Consider the following 23,827-nt stretch of genomic DNA (forward strand, 5'->3'; position numbering starts at 1 on the left):
ATAGATAGATAGATAGATAGATAGATAGATAGATAGATAGATAGATAGATAGATAGATAGATAGATAGATAGATAAAAGGCCGTAGATATGCGAAAAAATAAAACTAACTGCCTTTAGTACGTGAACATCAGTTTCAGGATAAGCCTCTTCCATACCTTTCTTGTAGTGATCGCCTAACGAACATTGATATTCGAAACGCTTTTTCTTACCAGGGATGCTCACTTTTAATAGGCTAGCTTTTCGAAGTGTAGATGGAGACAAGATTACGATGGGGGCAGGGACAGCTGCGCTTGAAAAGAAAAAATGGTTTTAATTTTATTCATGGAATACAAAACTGTGCGTAAGCGGGCTGTGTGGGCTTCTTTTTAAAATATGGCTCCGCCGGATACATCGACACAGGAGCCAATCATGTACGAGCTCTGTGGGCTGCACAGGAATGCCACAACCTGTGCCACCTCACGTGGTTCAGCAGGGTGACTGAGTGGTATGCTTGCAATAAGTTTCTTCTTCTCGTCTTCGGAAAGACGCTTGGACAGAGGCGTCTTCGTGAAGCCTGGTAGTACGGCGTTGCACCTAATGCCCGTGCTTGCAACGTCTAGTGCCATGCATCTTGTGAGACCCAGGATGCCAGCCTTCGAGGCTGTGTAACTGGCATTGCCCCTGATGCCACTTTTTGCAGCAAGGCTTGACACGTTGACCACGGCTCCATCCTTAATCCCAGCAGCCAGCATTAGGCGGATTCCCGCACGGCTCATTAGGAATGTGCCCTGCATGGAAAATCATTTCAATGCCCTTTATAACGTTGCTATTGATCAGGTAGTCCTGAAAACGTTCTTGTTTTTTTTTACTGTAAACGAGCCACAAGGCGTAGCTTGATAGCAATTTCTCATTTGGAAAGAAATACTCGACAATTATTTTAACTTGGCAAAATCTATGTTATTTGAGCCATAATTGAAGCTGCTCTTTTGAAACGTAGATGACATTTAGTTAACGTTCAGTTTTTTATGAAAAAACGCGGTTGAGTGTGTATGAAAGCATCAAATACAATTTTGCCCTAGCCTTGTCCTGGCGTATTCAAAGCCAACATTAAACATATACTGCATAGAAAGACGAAATGAACTCTATTTGAATATAATACTGGTGCAATGACCCAGACTTTGCTGCTTCGACTGCGCAGTCTGCGTTTTACTTTTTCTGGGGGGAGTTCTGGAATTTCGATAGCGTCCCGAAACTGCTAGGACGAGCGGTATGACCACAACGAAAACCTGCGAGATGAATGGTCTCGTCACTACTACTAGCAGAGTGCCCTTACGAGCTCGCACCTTCGTACCACACTTACTGCCCGTGCCGCTCAGACACGAGTAACTCGGGGGAGTAGCCTTGGTTGATCATTGGTTGTGCAACGTTGGCGCAATCAAGGACGCCAGGTTACGCTCCCTAAATGGGCGCAATCACAACAAAGGCGTATGGATATTCCTCTCCGTAGCGAATCGTTATACATCCTGCCACTTCCTCATAACGACATTTACCTTAACTAAGTACTTATGGTAGCATGTTCACGTCGAGAAAGTGCGCAGTGACATCTCAACCAGATATTTTAGGCCAAGAGGTTTTTTTTTCAGCCGCTGACTGATTGATTTGTGGGCTTTAACGTCCCGAAACCACCACTTCATTATGAGAGATACCATAGTTGAGGGCTCCGAAATGTTCGTCCACCTGGATATTCTTCAACGTGCACCCAAATCTGGGCACATGCACAGGCCTTTTCACCTCCGTCGAAAATGCAGGCGAGATCTAATCTCACGACCTGCTGTTTTCCAGTCTTGTATTAGATTCACCTAATCTGTCACAAATTACTTAGCCAAATGGCTATGCTTGCCTTCAGGCAGCTTCCACAAGCAAGTATTACAGATAACCGAAAGCATTTTCTCAGGTGACGTTCCGTTTAGAATATTGCTAGCCTAACAAGGAGATCGGTGTTAACAAACTCCACACAGCAATTTTCGTTTTTGGTGCGTGATCTTTTATCACATACTTTTTTAATTTTTCTAAAAAAAACATAGCAATATTTCTCTGCGAATAGAGGCTTACAGTTCTCTTTTCTTCGTTTTTACTTTTTGAACGCCTTCATTCTCTGCTAGCTCACACCACAGTCAGTGTTTGAGCATAGCGAACCCTATACCGCCACCGACCGCCGCAATTTTTCTCGGCCCCACAGCGAATAACTGGATGCCGTGGTACACAACCAACACCAGTCGCCACAAAATGTGAATTGCACTAAGCGTATGTTCTTCAACATTTCTCACATATGACTAAGAGTTCTGCCAGAATTCATCACCGTCATCAGCCCCAGCAACAACCACTGACTGCACAAAATGCCTTGCACGCACACTGCTTTTCGCCGTTAAATCATGAATAGTGATGTAGTGGGTAGTTACCAATTTCAGAAAATTGTGATTATTGGTGGCGTAGCGGGCACCGTGTACTTAGATATGTTGCCGAAACAGAGTTTACAAGGGGCTCTAGAAAGGCTTCTCCTCCAGCCTTCGCTGGGGCTATTTTCTAAGTTCCATGCAGGGCTGGCTTTGTTTTATATTTGTTTTTACCTTAGGATGAATCATAGCAATTAGCTCAAACCTTCTTTTGATTTAGGAAAATTTTGAAGAAAATGTTTGAGGCAGCCAAGACAGACAATAAAATATTTGTAACCATAATTGCCTACTTAAAGTTCTCCCTGTTCGCCACCTATCGGCCGCCACCTAGCATTCGCCACCTATCGGCCGCACCCTGAAACGGTGCTAAGAAGGTCAACCTTGAAAGGGTTTATGTTGCATGTTGGGCACGTTCAGAAGCGGTGCGTAGTTCCTTTATTTTAGCCATTCCACACGAGCGAGTTTGAAAACAAAGAAATCGATGTTCAAGAACCATCACGGCGATCCGAATACGTGGTTTCACACTGGAAAGAATTAAACCTATTCTTCTGTCACTTCCCGAAAGATGCCGATGACATGCGACAGACAACGGCACAAATCAGAAACTTGCGCATTTGAAATAAAGTGACAAACACTACTTGAGTCTCTTGTAATCAATTCACTCAAGACGAGTTAATTCTCTTCGGCGAGCACACAATTATTTAGCGTGTGTGCATTATTATCATTATACAGACAATAAGGTTTACGTTGACTCGGTTAAGCGCAGCCAACTGTTTTCCTCGAGCAATAGTTGCCAGCACAAGGAGCGTTTTATGAAGTTGCAAAAATTATCGCTTTATTCAGCCTTTATTTATTACGTCTAGCGTACGCTGGTTATTTTTTTTTTGCCCTTCATGGTTATCTAATTGGCGTACCTAGTTCGGGAAGGATTTAGGAAGAGACTACCTGATGTGTTTTACATGCTGCTCGCAGGTTATTCACACCAAGTGAGTTATACGTTGTATCTCACCTTCAGGTTTGTCTTCATTATGCGATCAAAGTCATCTTCACTAGCGTCGGTGATCGAAGTGAAGAGAGCACCAGTGCCGGCGTTGTTGACTAATATGCTCACGGGTGTGCCTCCACTGAACCCTTGAATGACCTGGAAGAGCTCCTCAACGGATGCCGATTCACCAACATCCACTTTCACTGCACGATGGTCCTGGTTGCCTGTGAACAGTCGTAACTCAATTGGATATAGTAAAAGAAGAGTGCGAAAGTGTAACCCAGGAGAAAATGCTTGACAGAAGACCAGCTACAAAATATAAGTATTAGCCAAACTTTGGCGGAACACATGCAACTTCAAATAATTAAACAGAGACAGAGTAGGAGCTAGCTGGTTTCGCATACTGTAAACTTGCAGTGCTCGGTTCGAACACCAAGAAAGGCGTGTAACACACAGACTTTCCGCGCTACACTTTCGCTGTTCGTGCAACATACGCACTGTGCGTGTGCCAACAAGTTTAAGGTAAAAGGTGGTGGTAAAAAATGGCAGCATATCCACAGAGTGAATGATAGAGAGTGGGACGAAGCATCCGTCCGTTCATTCATTCTTGCTTCCGTCCGTCCATGCGTCCGTCAGTGTGACCGTCCGCGCGTTCATTCGCCTGTCCGTGCGTGCATCTGTTCGTGCGTCCGCACGTCCATCTGTGCGTTCGTCCTTGCGTTCATCCATGCATCCGCCCCGGCGCCGGTTCATGCTTCCATCCATGCATCTGTCTGTGTGTCAATTCGTTCATCTATTCAACTCACCAAGTACCACCATGTCACATCTTTTCATCATATATTTTGCATATGCACCGCTATTCAGCGGACATTCCAAGGACAAAACGAGAGGTGGCAAACGCACACTTTCTTACGGCTTGCGCTTCGTATCTACTTCCCACCTTCAACCACCTCGAGTTCTTGGTTTATACTAGTTCACTGTATTCATGGCACTGTGGCCCAACGCTCGCTAAGCCTTTCTAAAACCAAGGAGGTTATGCCCAGCGACTATAACGTAGCAACCCTTTCTTGCCAGATAGTGCTCAACGTACATGCCAATTGCTGCTAAGGGGGTAATGAGAGACAGGATAATTCGGCTTCCAGTTAACGCGCACGCTAAGAATTTTTTATTGTTCAACAACGCACAGAAGAAATCTTTCACCGGCACCACCTTGAAGTTCCAAATGCAAGACTGGTTACACACTACGAGTACTACTACGACTGCGAGGGACGAACGGGTAACGCTATAAAAAGCTTCGCCCCTAAAACTTACGTGAAGTACTCTGATGCTGCAAATCTTTCAGATTTATCAAGTAGGGTGTATTTTCGCATCATCGTACGTGAACAAATTTAGTTCAAGGAACCAGCTGCATGCCCCACTTGTGCTCAAGGAAATGCGCCTGTAGTCCAAACGCTTGCTCGAAAGTGGAACGCGATCGCGCGATTTGAGAGCGCTATGCAGATACTGCAGTATAGAGTACAAAAGCTATTCAGCACCTTTGTTCAAGCTTCGTGTGTACTGAGTAGTTGATGCGACTCAGTAGCGCAGTAAACAAAACGTGGGCTTCAATTACTGGGCTTCCAAATGACGGAGAAAGGAAATTTTGTTTGGAATTTTCATGTGCCCCAAGTGTACCTTTTCATCCAATCATAAATTAAATTATATTTAAAGTCACTCGTCGAAACTTCTATTTCCTGAACCAGCGAGATAAGAACAATGACAGACCAGAAATGCATTGCTGATGGATGTTGAAGCGTTATTTTGAACTGTCTGTGAGAAATTTCAAAGTGCGTTGCATGACCTGTTACTAATATTAGCACATGTAGTGTTGAGTTTTGGATGATCACGCAATTCTAGCCACACGAATGCATCGTTAAACATTCTGCAGATCCCACGTATGGGAATCAATGTAATGCAAAAAGCGTGGCAGGAAGGGGACCGCAGTGTAATTTTATTGAGTGAAACGTTAGGAATTCACGCTTAATATATCGACAAATACAGTATGCACCGATATAATTGTTCAACGGTGGCATATATTTTATATAACCAATACTTTACACTTGCATAACGATGCCAATCGCGACATGTGTACTACCAATTCCAGACGCAGTAAGCTGACATGTAGCGCTCCTACTTGCGACAATAGCAGCCCTAGGTTCTGCTGCGTAGACCAACAATACCTAATGGTTATTAAGTATACAAGTGAAATTAACTCAACGGGATGCGTGTATCATAGGAGCGCGTATGTAATGTTTGTAAAATTAGGTGGTGACGATGGCAACCAGAATTTATGTTTGAGGAGTATTACGCCTACATTGTGTTATTTTTCTGAGTATACTTGAGATCTGCCCAGCTTTGTGGTAGAATAGTTGATTTTAAGGCAGAATGCTTTGGTTTGATTCCTGAAAGTACCCCAACATTTGTTGTTTAAATTCATTGGGTTAACACTGACGGTGTGGTTTCCCTAAAGTTCTTCTGTTTAAATTGTCAAGAACTGTTCATGCCATTCCTTTCTAGATATAAACTGTCAATGTGGCCCGTGGTATACACGGATGTGCTACACGTGTCTTCACGAATCGGGTTTGTCACAAAGTTTTTACATTGTTCATGTCGCAACCAGTCAGACATCATCGCTGGAACCTTTTACCATCCCATAAATATTTGGTGTACTCCAAATGGAGGCGGTGATCACGAGAGCACCCAGACGTAGGCGGCTAGATAGATAGATAGATAGATAGATAGATAGATAGATAGATACATAGATAGATAGATAGATAGATAGATATATATATAGATAGATAGATAGATAGATAGATAGATAGATAGATAGATAGATAGATAGATAGATAGATAGATAGATAGATAGATAGATAGATAGATAGATAGAAACACCCAAAGTGCCTGCAGTTTGCTAAGAAATGCTCCGCATTTATTACCACTGTTACATGCGCCGAGATATCCTGAGTGAACCTAACCTGAGTGTTAACCCACGTGTATGCTATGCACTTACACGGCTCCTAGATGCCAGAATTCTTTTGAATTTACAGCATTAGTAAATTTAGAAGATTAACTATTGTGCATAACATGTTAAAGTCTTGCCTTTGTCCCTTTTTTGTATCCAAAATACAGGGTACCTTTTTTTTTAACTGGTGCGTGTGCAGACAAGAGCGGCATTCGCTCTTCTGCGCTCTTTCCTGTCTTCCTTGTTTTCCTTCAAGTTTGTGCAGCAATTCAATTTTTCAGGCATTCGGACGCAGCCTTCGATTCAGTGCATAGTTTCACAACTCGTAATTTTCAGCCGCAGGAAAGTAATGCCTGCTTTTGCGATGTGAAGGTATGATCATAATTCTACATAACTTAATGATGATGATGATGGCGATGACGATAATTGTTCATTGTATTGGCGCAACGGCCGCTCACACCGAAGAGTGACTAAAACGGGGATGTTGGTCAACTCTATTATAAAAACTACTCAAGATGATAAGAATAAAATGCCATGCACAGTGCCTAAAGCTATGTGCGATGAGCTTAAAACCGGCGAAACTTATGGGCTTTGCAATGTCACGTAGAAAAGGAAACACTGTTTGTTAGAACAAGGAGTGCGTGCTGCATGACTTTTGAAAAGAGAAGTCTCAGTGATTCTCTCAGCATTAAGAGTAGCGCGAGTTTAGCGAGAAATTGGCTTGTAACACCCAGACTTTGCGTTTAAGAAGCCTGCACTGGCTAAGAACATTAAAAACTACTTTGGGGAAACATGGGTTTGCTATCAAAGAAAACGAGATGTGAAGGGGTACGTGTCGTTTGTATAGCACTGGAAAGTGACGCAGTCTTTCTGATTTGAAGTATGGCCACATTATTGAAATATGAAGGACAAACAGAGTGTCACCAAATTTTGCACGCTGTGGTGCTGCATAATTGTTTAAAAAGTTTGAGTGGGCTGTATGGGTATCACCGATCATGAGTCTGCACGGTCGTACCTCCTGTTGCCTGGTACGTTTTTAGTAGCATATCTTCCATTTCGGCTTTACTGTGTGCAGTTTGCGTTCGGCGGCTGCATTCCATTCTTGCTGCCTACACATTCGGTTTTTGATTCGTGGCCTCGGGTTCTCTTACGGGATGACATATACGCCTACTGTTGGATAGAGTGCAGCTGACTTCGCAAGTCAGTCCACTGCATCATTGCCGGCTATGTTGCAGTATCCCAGAGTCCAGCATAGCGTAATCTTTACCTGGGTTTTCTAGGCTGAGAACATGCTACTACATTTGTGAGTATCTTAACGGATATCAACGCACTCATTGCATTGAGGGATCTGTGGATATAATGGAGGCTGGTTCTTTCTTCTTCAAAATGTGCCTTACAGTGAGCAGTATGCCATAGCATTCTGCAGTAAATTTACTGGTACCTTCGTTTATCGCCGATTCCAAGAAACCAGAACCATGTATTGCACATATACCGCAGATTACTTAGAAGCATCAGGGTATAGTATTAACCACACCTGTATTTTGCCTGAAAGTACATGAAGCTCTGATCGATTGCGACCGAGCATCCATACTTTCCTACCTCTAGGAATGGCATGTATACCGATTGATAGCCAGCATTTCCCACGACACCACATCTTCCTCATGAGAGCTCAGTTCAGAATTAGAGACTGACTTGCGCGGATTTACTAAAGGTGAGGCTAATCTGGTAGGATACGGTGGTGTAACTGATGGTCGCCATAAAAACAAGTGGAAGTTTGATGTTACCTGCATTAGCTCACGTAATAGTAGGGGAAATTCGGAAAGCATGATGCTTGCTAACTGGCGTCGTCGTTCTAGTGACCACCAGGCTGTCTCAACATACAGAATAACTATTAAGCTGGCTTGCAAAGCACCACTTGCCAGACGAAGCCCAAGGTGGCACACTGGGTTAAGCATCTTTATTGCAGATCTTGACGCTGATTCGAAGATTATCGAGCCATAATCGATACGTGACAGCAGTGAACTGCTCAATAGATTCGATAGCCAATGACGATCTTTACCCCGTGACTGATGCGAGAGGATCTTGACTAAATTTAAAGAGTCGAAGCACTTCAATCGCAACATCTAGATATGGGTAATAATCATAAACCAGAACGCGTACAAGTTTCCCATCTTTTTTAGTAGCTTTGATTTGTCCATTTATTGTGATGGTCCCGGCTGGCCTAATGACACGTGGTTTTTAAAAGAGTAAACAGGCAGTTATCCCACAGTGCAACTTAAAATAGTGTTCGTCTTCCGGGCTTGAGAGTTTATTTGTTGCCTACTGAATTTCAGGTTCACAGAAAGTCAGGTTGCACGATTTGAAGCTGATCTGAACCTCGTCCATATATAGAAAGCAAGAGATTGGTTTGGGCGGTTGAGTGCTTAGGCAATTCATTTTAAGTATGTAATGCGTGTTAATAAAGAGAACACTTTGGCGGACACCATTCTCCTGTGTAAACCAGTTTCATAAGTCATTACCTATACAAACCACAATTGTACCTTCAGATAGCTAATTTTGAATAACACTGAGCATGTTTCCTGGCACAACAAAACAGTACAAATGACGAACACGGCCATAGTGCCATGTGTTGTAAGCTTAAAAAGTAAAAAAAATACAGAAAGGCAGTGTTGTTTGTGAATGAAGGCATCCCTGACTTGTGATTCGAATGCTGCTTACTAGTTGATCAAATGTGCACCACTGAGACTTTAATCACGATTGACGACGGTAAGAAGGCCATTATTTTTACGGTAATGTTCAAGACAGCCATTTATCACTTTTTTCACCTTGTAAAAGCAGTGTACGCTATAGGACTGTAAGTTGTAAAAATTTTGGCATATTTTTTTTTAGGGACGGGTATAATAACGGCCTCTGTGCAGACTTAGCATAGACACGCATAAAAGTGTGCGTTGTTATACAAAAGCTGAATGGCATCAAGCGTGTGTTCGTGTATGTGCTTCAGCATGCCATATATAGTCCTGTCTGGCGTGCTGCTTAGTTCTCTTATGCTCTTAGCGCGGCATTTATTTCATCGATAGTGATAGGCTATTATATACTTTGTAGGATGGCCTTCTATCAAAGATAGGCTTGTGTCCCTCATCAAGCGTGTGTCGCTTAAAAAATGTTTACTGTGCTGACTTTAAAATGTACTTGAAATTCTGGCCTATACCATCTGCTTGGTGCTCCAGAGTATCACGAACGCCACCTAAAATAGGCTCTGTGTGAGTGTTCTGTCCTTGGAGAGCTCTGTCTCCTGTACACTGTACACGACTTCTTGTAGTTCACTGACAACATAAATTACTGCCAGCTGTGTTGTTTAGATTCTCGTCGTCTACGCTTGCCGTTTGCATGGTCACACTTGAAATAACTAGGTTGTCAGCTGTAGGATGCCTGCGGAAGTTTGAACATGCTTCGTTTTGAAGTTCTCGGCCATTTTGGGATTCTGATTTCCAGCATGGCTTTCGTATGTTTTGTGTCTTAGACGTCTTAAATGGGTTGCTCTATTGTATGTATAATATGCAATGTGATCAAGGGTTCAGTTGCACTAATATACAAGTTTTCGATTCATGAGTGTTATGGTTCAGAGAAGTCTCCGAAATGTATTGAGTAAGCACAGTGTTTTCTAACCCCCGCCGCGGTGGTTTCATGGCTATGGTACTCGGCTGCCGACCCGCAGGTAACGGAATGATATCCAGGCGGTGGTTGCTGTTTTTTCTATGGAGGCTAAAATACTCTAGGCCCGCGTGCTCAGCTTTGGGTGCACGTTGAAGAACCCCAGGTGGTCGAAATTTCCGGAGCCCTCCACTACGGCGTCTCTCATAATCATATGGTGGTTTTGGGACGGTAAATCCTGCACATAAATGAATCAAGCAGTCAATCAGTGTTTTCTAAACGCGGTACCATTTTCGGTCAGATTTTTGTTTTTAATCGTTTGAAACAATCAGAAAAATGATCACTTCTTTATAGTTTTTGTACGACAGCCCACGCAGCATCTGTCGATAGTGCAGGGAAGCGAGTTACAAGAATTATTGCTGAGTAAAAGTTGTCGGCTACATTAAAGTACGCTGGCTCTTTTTTACGTATACAGGTATGGCAGGACAGATTGAACCTTTCGATTAGCGAACCTCGGGAATCGGTCCCTCTACATCCCTGTAAAGCGTGGTGCTCTTTAAAACCTCCAACCAACAGGAATGAATGCGAGACCTGTTCAATAATTATTCAAGTTCCTAAATGAAGAGGTAGCATTGCTAAAGAATATATGGGGATCACGCAGTCATTAATCTCTTAAAAAGCGCAATTTTTATCGGCACTGCCTATAGGTTGGTAACAAGAGTGAGGCTTCAAGAGAAAACTCTTTTGTACCAAGTAATCAAGAAAGTGCCTTGCCAATGCCTTCGGTATACAACATAACGCTTTAGAAAGTTAGTAAGCGGGCCGTTTAAGTGTGTTTCATGCAAGCAATGTGCGTTTGATGGGTATTGTGCAAGTATTTAATACATGTGATCTAGGTTCTAGGTAATCATCGATAGTTCCAGTGAATGATATATTGAGCAGACATTTTAGCGAATGGGAGATAGAAGCTTGACTAATGAAAGTTTGTCGCCTTCTGAGACGGCTGGACAGGAGGATGCTTTTTTTTCGCCTAGGGACGGTCTAGAGAGCTCGCCTTACTATGGAGCATTCCATCAGTGACGGACCCTGGTGTCACCTCCACTGCGTCCGGTAGAAACGCGGAAGCTGATGGAGGTCTGTCCAGTGGGATAGAGTCTCTCTCAGTAAAGTTTGTCGTCCCTGAGGTTGGTTAGAATTTGACTTCTGTGACGGAAAGGTTGGTGCAGCCGATGGCTGCTTGGTGGGGGGGGGGGGGGGCGGAGATGGGCACACATCAGTAAAGCTGTACTATGTGGCCACCGTCACTAGACGCAGCTGGGTACACCAGCTCACTGCGTCAGCATAGGATCTCTCGCAGACAAGAGAGCGCTTCTTTGGGGCTTCATAGCGAGTATGTGAGGTTCTTGGTCAATTTGATTCTGATTGTTTTTCTTTCATTTCTGTAATGTCACGTGTTCGTGAGTAAGGTGCGTCTGGTACTTGACAGTTTTTTACAATCCCATTGGGTGGTATTGGAACTTTCATTTGGGTGCCCTTTGGCACCACATTTTGCACGTGTGTGTTTTCTACGACATGTGTTTGATTCATGTCTGTACTTTTGGTATTTGATGCATTTTCTCGGGTTCAGTAGGTATGGCGGATTTTCTAATGAATGAAAGCAGCTTCCATAGATTCTGGTAGGGTGAACCTATTGAAGGTGAGGACGATTTGAGCTGTGATAACCTGTTCACTATTTTGATGATTGTGATGTGGTGAAGTGCGAAAACATCTTGGTCTCGGAAGCCTTCAGGATGGTTGGAGTCCGTTTCACGGATAAGATGGTGCTCAGATAACGACAGTGCTCAGACTGTTGTGGGCAGAGGGGTGATAGACACATTCGTAATCATAAGCAGTAGCCTTACTACGCCCACTACAGAATGCATGCCTCTCTAATGTTCTGTCAATCAACTCGGTCCTGTGCTTACCGCTGCCACTTTATACTTGCAAACTTCCCAGTTTCATCTACTCCCCTAACTTTCTGTCACCCTTTCATCCGCTTTCCTTCTCTTGGGCTCCAGTCTGTGATCATTTTTCACCAGTGGTTATCTTGCCTTCGCGCTACGTGCCCTGTCTATGGCCACTTCTTGATTTTTATTTTGATGTGTTTAACACTAGTTCGTTCTCCGATACCCTCTCCTCTCTTTCTGTCCCTCAGGGTTACACCAATCACTTTCACTTTCATTACAGGCTGCGTCGTCCTCAACTTGAGTTGAAACCTCTTTGTAAACCTCCAAGAGGATACATACACATAGAGGAAACACCTGGAGACACACCCGGAGGAAAGACGGATAATTGTGAGTGAACTGCTTCTGTTCGCGAGCGTGTCTTTTTGCGTCACTTCAGCAGGAACATCCGCAGAACAAAGTTTTGTAGCATCGTACTTTTTGCCTATCACGTTATCCACGATACTAGTAGTCAGAAAAAGAGACGATGCTGCACCCGACTCGTTATATACAAAGGTGTGTTTACCAAAAACCTAAAATGCGATCACAATCAGTTTGGTTTTTTTTGAAACTCGCATTGGTGTGGTTCCTTTTCAGGGACCGATCATTGAGTGTAGGGAAGTATTTTGCCATGTGAAGCACTTGAACTTCAACGGTTATGGCGGCCACCAGCCTCTGGCCACCTAGGCCAACGAGGGGACGCTAGAAGGTAAAACACTTGAAGTCATCAGCCATTCATTGCCGCTCCCACTAATATAAGTACCCCTGAGTTGGTAACTACACAAGGTTAACCCTTGCCGCCATTAAAAATGGGAGTAAACTGGGGAGAAAAGAAGACAGGGAAAATAAAAGTGAGAAAGGCGAGCATGAGGACAAAGAGAGAAAAAGAGAGGAAAACGGGACTGTTGGTTTCTTCAGGGTGGCTCAATTCAAGGATACCGTCTGAGTGAAGCTAAGGCCAAAGACAGTGGCTCAACGCAAGGCAGTGGTTCCGTGGATACAGCAAAAACACGCACAGCTGAACTTCGAAGAGTGCCTAACCCATCCCCATTCCCACCATTGACTAGGGCCCATGGTGACACTACTCACCAAGCATCTGCTTGCACAGACTCCGCTGCGAGGGTGTAATGCACTGAAGAGTTAACCATAAGTTACTAAAGATAACGGGGATCTGTGCGAAATTTTGCAGCCTTGGAATAGCGCGAGGCGATAAAGGATTGCACACTAATGAACGTTGAAGGGTCGTCTTATGTATTATAACAGTATGGTTATCTTCAACATGAGTGAAGTTATTAGGTATGAAACAATATAAAAAAATTATATGTCCGCTATAACCCCCGTCCCCTACCCAACAAAAAAGAGAATTTATCAAAAAATCTTGCATTTCAAAATTATCCACGAAGTGATACATTGCGCTAAGCATGAAAAAGTGTTCTTTTTTTTATTTTGCCCTACTTTTTACGCTTAACGTAGTAGTGAACATATGAATAAGGGTGTCTTAGTGATGAGCTTAAGGTAGGTCACCACTTTCAAAAACCATTTAAAAATTTTGGGGGGAATTTCACAATTTCGAGTTCGCTGTCGATTCAAGAATAATTAGAGAAAACTTTGTGTAGCTATCTTGAGTCGCTAGAAAGTCATCACCCTTTTTTAGACCCCTGATATATGCATCTGAGATCGAAAATCAATGTTTTCATACCACAACATCTACCATGTTGTCATAAATACTTTTAATACACTTGTTACGTAATTCTGAGTTACCTCAGTACGTATGAAAGCTTTTACGACATAACGTTCAAAATTGTTTTAAACCTCTTCCTACTTGTTTGGAGCACTCCATTAGTCAAATTGCGCGGGTTTTCATTCAGGCAATCAGTGTTGTTTTGTATGTCATTTGAAGTTGTTAAATTTATTTTTGGACTTTCAAGAAAAAAGTTGTGATGTTTCATGAAACATGACGAAGTATAGGACGAAAAAGAAGAGTAAAGACAAATCAATATGCCAAGTGTAGACGCACTGTGGACCACGGGCTTTAGAGTCACCTAACGACTGAAATAAGCTAGAAAAAAAAAACATTCTTTTGTCTCACTCAAACAAAAGTCTATACCACTTTAAAAAGGTGCCAAGGTAGAAGTCTGGTGTTTTTAGGTGTATTGAAGGATTCTTCGTTACATGGGCATTCAGTTCAAATCTTGGAAGCCACTTGTTTCGATACCTGGTTTTTTTGCGTCCTAGTGTCAAACGAACAACAATAGCTCTGCTTCTAACCAATGTTCGCACTTGAAGCTCTGCGTGCTGTTGCTTCATAGGTGCAGCTGTGCATCCAAGCAGAATAATTGATAGCAAGCAGTAACATTTTGTAATATGGCTAACTGCGTGCAAAACACTCTTGCCGAATATCTTTTTATTCACTGTTTTTATGATAACGCACTTAGGCTTCAGAATATCATGGTCGTGGAGGTTATATGCTCAGGGTGTTATCCTCACTACATAGCTGCCAAGTCACGTTCCGGTCGCACTAAAAGTTTTTATTCATTACTGTTGGCACAACACTCATATATTGGCACTTTTTCTTTTTTAAAAATTTAGGTTTCTATAGTTAGCTATTTCATCACTTTAAGCCTAAATTTCTTTCAAAGCCATATAGGGCTGAACCATGAGTGCAACTTTTGAATTAAACTGAATTGTTTTCTTGGTGTTTATTTATTTTATTTATTTATTTATTTATGGTACCCTCAGGGCCCGAAGGCATTACAGAGGGGAGTGGCAATACAAAATAATACAGCAAACGGCAAAACGTAAAGGAAAAGAAGGGAAAATACAAAGCGATTGGCAAAAACACACAGTAACAAAGAATTAAATGTAGTAGCGGTAATACATTACAACGATTTTGATAAAAAAAAACGGCAAAACGTAAAGGAAAAGAAGGGAAAATACAAAGCGGTTGGCAAAAACACACAGTAACAAAGAATTAAATGTAGCAGCGGGAATACATGACAACGATTTTGAAAAAAAAAAAAAAACGACATATATAACACGAAGCAAAATCAAACATCGCAAAACATGTTTTGCAAAAAGGCCCTAAAACGTGATGTATCGGTAATAGCCGTAGCTGATTGTGGTAGTAGATTCTATTCGGATGTGGTTCTTGGAATGAAGGCATGCGAATAGGTTACGGTTCTGCAGCGGGGAACATGAACTTTTTGCAGATGGTCCAATCTGGGTGATATGAATGAGGGGGGTTTATTAAACTGTTCACGAAGATTTTTGCTATGATAAAGTTTATGAAGGAGACTGAGTCGGGCTATTTTACGCCGAATGGCGAGTTCAGGAAGGTTGAGCTGGGACTTCATTAAGGTAACACTGGCCGTGCGGTTATAATTGGCTAAAATGAAGCGAACTGAACGATTCTGGACTGCTTCTAATTCATGTGTAAGTGTAGTGCCACCAGGATCCCAGACGGATGATGCGTATTCAAGTGATGGACGAATATAAGTAGTGTAAAGAAGTTTCTTAAGGGATGAGGGCGCCATGTAGAAGTTCCTGCGAAAATACCCGAGAGAACGGTTAGCCTTGGCGATGATGTGCTCCACATGGTGGTTCCATGACAGGTTACTGGAAATATGAACACCTAGGTATTTGTAAAATGAAACAGACTCGAGGTGGGTATCATTGAGATGATAATCTGGATACGCAAGTGAGGTGCGGCACACACGCATTGCTTTGCATTTTGAAATGTTTAGTTCCATGTTACATAATTGACACCAGGTAAATATGTTATTTAAATCCGTCTGGAGCGAGGTAACATCATTTTGCTTAGTTATTTTCCGATAAATTACACAGTCATCTGCGAATAGGTATACCTTTGATGAGACATTAGTTGGCAGGTCGTTCATGAAAATTAAGAACAGTAAGGGTCCCAACACAGAGCCTTGGGGAACACCCGAGAGCACCGGCTGGACGGGGGAATCAATATTGTTAGCAGAAACAAACTGTGTTCGGTTGGAAAGAAAGGCTCGAATCCAGTTAAACACGTTAGGGTCTAGGTTTAAGTGTTTCATCTTAAGAAGTAGTAACTGATGACTGACCTTATCGAATGCCTTAGAATAATCTAAAAAAATACAGTCAATGGTGAATCCAGAATCGAGTAGGACATGCAGGTCGTTTGTAAAGACTAAGAGCTGCGTTTCGCAAGAAAAATTCTTGCGGAAACCGTGTTGCGAGGGTGTGAAAAACTGGTTAGACTCGAGAAAGTTAACAAGGTGGGTGAAAATGATATGCTCAAGTATTTTGCACGGGACAGATGTCAGTGAAATTGGACGGAAGTTTGATGGATTGTGTGTTAGCCCTGATTTGTGAACTGGCACTATCTTACCGACCAGCCAGTCTTCCGGAAGGCTAGAATGCTGCAGGGACTGTGAAAAAATGCATGACAGGATAATAGAGGAGTATTCAACAGTGTTCTTCAGGAATTTAGCATTGATACCATCAACTCCACATGATGATGAGTTTTTAAGTTTCTTAATGACCGCACGAATACCTTCCGAGGTAACGAAGATAGCGTCCATAGGTAGGTAATGGGGTGACGGCAAGGAGATTTGGTTGTTGATGGTCGCCTGGTGAGAGAAAGCTTTTATGAATGTGTCATTTAGTACAGATGCGCATTCTACGTCGGGCACGGGATGCCCTTCAGCTGTCAGCAAGGCTATAGCGCAGCGCTCGCTGCCACGCATGAAATTCCAAAACTGTCTAGGGTTATTTTTCAGCATAACCGGTAGAGTGTGACTAAAAAAGGAAGACTTAGCTCGTTTCACTTCAGATAAATAGGTTGTGGCAGCAGATTTGTAAGTAGACCAACGTTTATCAGACGGGGATTTGACAGCAGCACGATAAAACCTTTTCTTACGGTTTGAAAGGCGGTTTATGTATCTGTTGTACCATGGAGCACGTGTATTGGAAAGAACTTGTTTTATAGGGATATGTTTAACGGTTAGCTCTGAAACTTTAGCTTTAAATAAGTCCCAGTTGCTCTGCACCGATCTTTCAGGGTAGTTGGGTAAGAACTCATCTAGGAATGTGCCCAAATCCTTGTTAATTGAGTCAAAGTCAGCCTTTCTGTAATCCCGTATAGTTTTAAGCTGCTTACGCATGCGTGAGAATGGCAGCAATATATTTGCTTGAATAATATCGTGATCACTGATACCAGGTACATTGGACACTGAAGATACAATATCTGGTTCTGATGTCAATATAAGATCAAGAATGGATGACGTAGTATCGGTAACGCGCGTAGGAAAATTAACAAGCTGCGTCAAACCAAAATCTGAACAGATGCGAATAAAATGCTCCGCTTCCGCTGAGTTAGGCAAGGAATATGAATAAGAATTTGACCACACAATGTTAGGGAAATTGAAATCGCCTAGTAGAATCACAGCTGCGCGAGGAAACAAAACCTTCACATGGCTCAGACAATCATGTAGGTCATTGCAAAAGTTTGCACTTCCTGAAGGTGGGCGGTAACATACGCCAATGACAACTTTTCTAAAAGCCACGTTGAGGCAACACCATGTTGCCTCCAAAACCGAGTCTATTGCAACAGCGTAGTTTTCAATGCTCTCATTCACCGCAAGAAGAACACCACCGCCACATCTATTAGGTCTGTCGCAGCGATATATTTTGTATTTTTTATCACAGCACAGCAGCTCTTCGTTTCGTATTTTGTCGCAAAGCCACGTTTCAGTTACCGCAATAATATCGGCGTTTGAATCATTAACTGCTGCACTCATTTCATCTTTCTTGGACAGGAGGCTGCGAACATTAGTAGACAGCACGATCAATTTTCTGTGGTCAACGCAAGTGCCACCACCCCTTGCTTCATCCTAGCTTCCCGAGGAAGCATTAAATTGTCGAACAGAACGAAGTTGCCGAGAAGAGGAGTTGGCGACACTAGCGTTATTAGTTACGCGTCTGGATGGCCCGATTTCATGCACTGTATCAGTAACGTAGTCGTAGCCATAACATTTCTCATTTGCAAAAAGTTTGTTATAGCGCACACTGAAAGGGCAATGAAGCTCTTTGGCGAAGTTGGTCAGCATTGCTCTAGTACGGCGAGTGTTAGCAGAAAAATCCTCCCGCATAACCACTTTGCTTCCTTTGAGCATGTGACGTTTTGAAAGAACCATTTCTTTCGTTTTGTAGGTGGAAAATTTTACTATAATCGGACGAACTTTATTAGTGGAAAAGCGGCCGATTCTATGTGCGCGTGCAACGTTATCACCAGATAAAGTTAGATCAAGGGACTGGCGAAATAAGCTCAAGATAGTTTCCTCAGTCTGCTGCGTAGTTTCAGAGGCATTGTCTGCGATACCAAAGAATACTAGATTATCCCTCCGAGAGCGATCCTCAGCCTCATCGAGACGCGCACGTAGACCAAGCATGTCGCCCTGCACTTGCCTTGTAAGTTGACTCGTTGCCGTCAGTTCGCGCTGAATGTTGTCTATAATGGATGTCCGCTTTTCAACCGTTTCCAGGCGCGTCAATATGTTGGAAATGTCTTTAGTAAGCGAAAGCTGATGTTGCTTAAGCTCCTGGATGTCACCTGACATTACCGCTTGCGTGGTTTCAATGCGAATCGAACGTTCTTGCATATCTTTCACCATTTTATGTATTTCAGTAATTTGATCATCCTTGGGTCCCGGGTTCTGCTCGACATCACCACATATTAACAACAAAAGGTCACAAAAAGGCTGTACCAGGGCTTCTGGGCATGGAAGCACCATAATAAAAGGGTTGTCAGATCGAAAACTCCTACACGGTAGTCTGTTAAAATAACTGACCTGCAAAACGTAGGGAAGCATGAATGAGTACATGCTTCTGCCGATGCTTCCATGCCCACTGCCGGTGGCATGCGTGCAACACGGTTTTAAAGGGGCCAGTGGTGTCGCTGTCGTCGTGGCCGATGACGATTTTGCTGCGGCACGTGCGAGATCCCTCCCCTCGAAGAACCAGCTCTGATGAGATAAAGTGCAGAGCACCGGACCCTGGGTTGTATCCAGGTAGGTGCTGTTAGCAGTCGAAGGGAAAGTCACGCTGGAATGTACGCTGAGCGGTAGCAATGCTCCGGCGTTGGCTGTACTCAGGCACTCGACGAGAAACTGCAAAACGTAGGGAAGCATGAATGAGTACATGCTTCTGCCGATGCTTCCATGCCCACTGCCGGTGGCATGCGTGCAACACGGTTTTAAAGGGGCCAGTGGTGTCGCTGTCGTCGTGGCCGATGACGATTTTGCTGCGGCACGTGCGAGATCCCTCCCCTCGAAGAACCAGCTCTGATGAGATAAAGTGCAGAGCACCGGACCCTGGGTTGTATCCAGGTAGGTGCTGTTAGCAGTCGAAGGGAAAGTCACGCTGGAATGTACGCTGAGCGGTAGCAATGCTCCGGCGTTGGCTGTACTCAGGCACTCGACGAGAAACTGCAAAACGTAGGGAAGCATGAATGAGTACATGCTTCTGCCGATGCTTCCATGCCCACAGGCAAGTTCAGGCTTAAGGCAGGTGTTGACCTGCCTTAAGCCTGAACTTCAGATATTAACTATATGCAAATTTTCAGAGGAAACAAGCTTACGTACCTGAGCGCGCATACTGAAAGCACATAGATTGCTAATAAAAAAATGGGCTTAATAATATCAGCTACATTTACAGACCACCCTGGACAGAATATATATCGTTTCTGGCAGATGTTTTGTAGCTGTATCATGCACTCGTATACTGTAGAAATTTAGCCGCTTCCGCAGTCTGTCACTCGTCCAAACCTGTTCCCTTTTCCAGCCCACAAAACCATATCATTTTAAGAAAATTAGGGGCTCACGTTGTAAGTCCTTCATCGAACATCAAGGGGCTAAAAAAGCATATATGCAATGCCAGTGCCTTGATGAACTCAAACATCTATTGTTAATAAATAGTGGGTGAGTTTATCACCCCCATCAAGTTTCTTTTTCTTTCCGTCGACGTTACGTAGTCGATTCGCTACTTCTGATAACAACGCCGCCGCGGTGATCTAGGGGCTAATGTACTCGGCTGCTGACCCGCAGGTCATTGGATTGAGTCCCGGCTGCGGACGCTGCAGATTCGATGGAGGCGAAAATGCTGTAGGTCCGGGTGCTCAGCTTTAAGTGCACGTTGAAAAACACCAGGTGGCTTAAATTTCCGGAACTCTCCACTATGGCGTCTCTCATAATCAGAGGGTGGTTTCAAGGCGTTAAACCCCACATGGTATTGAATAAATACTTCTAAAAAAACTCTCGAAATGCGGAGAATTCGGGGAGTGTTCTCTCGTCATGTTACTAACTTGCGTTTTCTTTCTTGAAACCCCATTGATGGCCACTTTCCGAGTGAGACTGCTATGCAACACTAATGACCCACGCGCATTTCGCGACACCCCACTGCCGGAACCATAGTGATAACGCGAGGAAAATACTCCACGTAGATGACGAATAATGCTGTGTAGCAGAAACATTCCCCAAATACTCGATTTTCTTAAAAGTGAAGTATGGCACCTCAATTACCAGCTGCAAGAAAAGACCCTTACGCTGTATTGTCTTCATTACCTCTATGGCATAAGTCCGGCAACAATCAATATCCATTGTCCAATATTTGAGCGGTGGCGGAAAAGAAACTTCTGGCAATATTCAGATAAAATTGCAAACTGTGTAGACAAACCTGGCAGGGAGATCGAGACCTTTTCGGCCGCTTCTAAGTTGATGTCCGCCACCACGACACGGGCTCCTTTTTCGGCCAGCACACGGCAGATGGCCTCGCCGATGCCGCTGCCTCCACCGGTCACAACTGCGAGGCGTCCTGAGAACTCCATCTCGGACGACATGTTGCCGTGGTCTTGTCTGTAAAAGCGTCCACACTTCTACTTCCACCACTGCAGAGAGTGAGGGGGAAGGAGGGGGCGTCTGATCAGCTCCCGCTTTTTCAGGGTATGTTTGTCAGAAGTACGTCCATTTATCGAAGCGATAAGATATGCCTCTCGATTTTCGAGAGTTCTTTTTCTTGTACCTGGGGATAAGCTCAGTCATCTTAGTGCTAAGGTCTCTAATTTAGTGTCATTTCCCGCACAGTCAGCCTTGAATCCTTTCTGTCGAGGCAGTGGTATCACTCAATATTTGTTCCAGTTATCGACAACGAAACATCGACGGTTTGCGAGTCAGGACACCTAGATTGTTTTGTTCACCTGATCTGCGAGAAAACTTTTCAAGTTTCCATGATCGGAATAGGCGATGGGCTCTCGTTCATTACCAATCCGCTGTCGAAGCCGTTAATTGCAGCTGAAAGAAACGCCGAAGTCGGCGAATAACCATAAAAATGCGATAACCAGACACGCATCTCTATGAAAAGCAGCTTAACGCAAGATCGGAATTTATATTACTTTGACCTCGTGTGTTACGACAACAGCCAATTAGAACATTGTATGACAATTTTTCGCGACACAGCACATTTATTTTTTTTCTCGAGCTTTGTATCTTAAATTGACCTCCATCGCATTGCGTTTTCACTAGGCTTTGAATGACGCCGCCAATTTTATCGCAAAGTAGTTTTTCACACTATGGCCTTAAGTTATACAGCCGCCGCAGCCGGGATTAAATCTCGCGACCTGCGAGTCAGCAGCCGAGTACCTTAGCCACTAGACCATTGCGGTGGGGCAAGGTAATGTTGTTACTGTTGATATTTATATTCGGGAAGACTCAGCGAACGCAGCAACATCTGTGTATCAACACTGCAGGTGGCAATCAGTGAGAAGCCTTATCCTTTACAGCTACTAGTAAACTAACATCACCTGTGTTTCTTGAGTAAACAACCAAGGAATTGCACTTTTCAAGAATCTCCAGAAATGCAACCAGCCACTATTCTGAAGCATCGGCCGATTCGCTTCCACAATACGCCCGTAGAAGCGTGAGTCTGTGTCCAGTGTAGGACTCACTTTTATGGGGATTCTTCATGCTTTATTTATTATCCTCGTCTTTCTTAGCTTAGTAGCAGCGACAAACCGCATTGTTGTTACTGTTGCTATAGAAAGAAGATAACAGCGCTTAGAATAATGGACCGCTCATCTAGTTGATGCGTCTTTATTCTGAAAAAATAGAGCCAGGCACCAGACGGACGCCAGGACACCAGTAATGTCCCGACTTCGTTTAGTAGGTGTTTGTAACGAGTGCTGCCTGTCTGCGAAGTACATTTCAATTTATGTCTATGTACACGCACACGCTCCTCACGGCTATACAATACAAATGACACTGCGTACCAGAGGTGCTGTCATTGGGTGAAAGATATCCTGTTTAGCGATAGCACGTGCACGTGCACATAGCGTTTCCACCTAGGACGCTGAGGAAAGGCAAAGGTAGTGAAACGAGCTGACGGACGCAGCCTAGTGGAGGAAAGAGCGAATTGAGGAAACGCGAGGAAGTCCAACAGCGTTCACTGCAGACTGGTACTCAACTGCAACTCCACATATACGTTGCTGCCTCTGGGTGGTTCACGGACCCTATAAACATTTTTTAGGGGCGAAACTTCTTATAGTGACACCCGTTCGTCCCCCGTAGTAAGTAACATGTATAACATTTTGACCTCCAAGGTGGTGCCGGTGAGAGACTTCTTCTGTGCGTTGTTGAGCAATAAAAAATAGTGCTCAATGTACATGTCAATGACTGCTAATGGGGAATGAGAGACATGAGAATTCGGCTTTTAGTTAACGCGCAGGCTGCGATCACTATTAGCAGCCATTGGCATGTACATTGAGCACTATCTGACAAGAAAGGGTTGCTAGTTATACTCGCTGGGTGTAACCTTCTTAGCTTTAGAAAGTTTTAGCGAGCGTTGAGCCACAGGGCCATAAATACAATGAACTTGTATATACCATGAATAAACTCGAGGTGGTTAAAAATGGGAAGTAGATACGAAGCGTCGTAAGAAAGTAAAAGCCAAATTCTCCGCCTCTCATTTCCTATTAGCAGCCATTGGCATGTACATTGAGCACTATCTGACTAAAAAGTTTGCTACGTCATACTCGCTGGGCGTAACCTCCTTGGTTTTCGAAAGGTTTAGCAGGCGTTCGGCCGCAGGGCCATGAATACAGTGAACTACTATATACCATGAACTCGAGGAAGTTAAAGGTGGGAAGTGGACCCGGAGCGCAAGCCGTAAGAAAGTGTGCGTGTGCCACCTCTCGTTTAGTCCTTGGAATGTCCGCTGGATGGCGGTGCTTCTATATGGGGAATATATGATGAAAAGATGCGAGATGGTGGTACTTGGAGTGTTGAATAGATGGACGAACGGACACATAGACAGATGCATGGATCGACGCATGAACGGACGCAAGGGCGGCCGCATGGACGAACGCAGGGACGGACGCATGAACAGACGCACGCACGGACGGGCTGATGGACGCATGGACGGCACACTGACGGAGGCATGGACGGAGGGAAGCAAGAACGAATGGACGGACGAATTCTTCGCCCCACTCTCCATCATTCACTCCGTGGATATGCTGCCATTTTTTTTAGAGTTTCTCCGAGAATAATTAGGGTGGCCGTTCCACTCCCTTCATCTTGCCAATAGTTCGAACGAAGACACCAGATGACGCCTCTCATCCACGTTCGCAAAAAGCGAAAAAATTTCACGCGGAAACATCGTCAGCGTTGCCTGGCGTGTGTCTTGAATGAATAAATAAAACATTTCTTGCAGAGAATTTAGATCAAGAGAGCACTGGGTGGC

The 23,827-nt window shown here is 43.8% G+C and overlaps 1 protein-coding gene across 1 annotated transcript; it reads right to left on the minus strand.

The window, feature by feature from the left end:
- Positions 1-343: 343 nt before the first annotated feature.
- Positions 344-20,933, minus strand: LOC119177832 ((3R)-3-hydroxyacyl-CoA dehydrogenase). The gene is made up of 3 exons (XM_075867449.1): positions 20,771-20,933; positions 3,443-3,642; positions 344-768 (listed from the first exon to the last, which is right to left on the minus strand). Exons 1-3 carry the CDS (start codon positions 20,931-20,933, stop codon positions 367-369), a joined length of 765 nt encoding a protein of 254 aa, XP_075723564.1. The 3' UTR covers positions 344-366.
- Positions 20,934-23,827: the final 2,894 nt, after the last annotated feature.

The sequence above is a fragment of the Rhipicephalus microplus genome, chromosome 1 (genome assembly GCF_043290135.1).
Source record: "Rhipicephalus microplus isolate Deutch F79 chromosome 1, USDA_Rmic, whole genome shotgun sequence".
In the NCBI taxonomy this organism is placed as follows: Eukaryota; Metazoa; Arthropoda; class Arachnida; order Ixodida; family Ixodidae; genus Rhipicephalus; species Rhipicephalus microplus.

Bases quoted from the DNA above. Each gene is read 5' to 3' on its own strand.
- LOC119177832 (XM_075867449.1), bottom strand. From the start codon at position 20,933: ATGTCGTCCGAGATGGAGTTCTCAGGACGCCTCGCAGTTGTGACCGGT. The intron at 3,643-20,770 runs GTTTGTCTACAC...GACTGTTCACAG, and splicing joins GGTCTCGATCTCCCTGCCAG to GCAACCAGGACCATCGTGCA. The intron at 769-3,442 runs GTGAGATACAAC...TTTTCCATGCAG, and splicing joins TAATGAAGACAAACCTGAAG to GGCACATTCCTAATGAGCCG.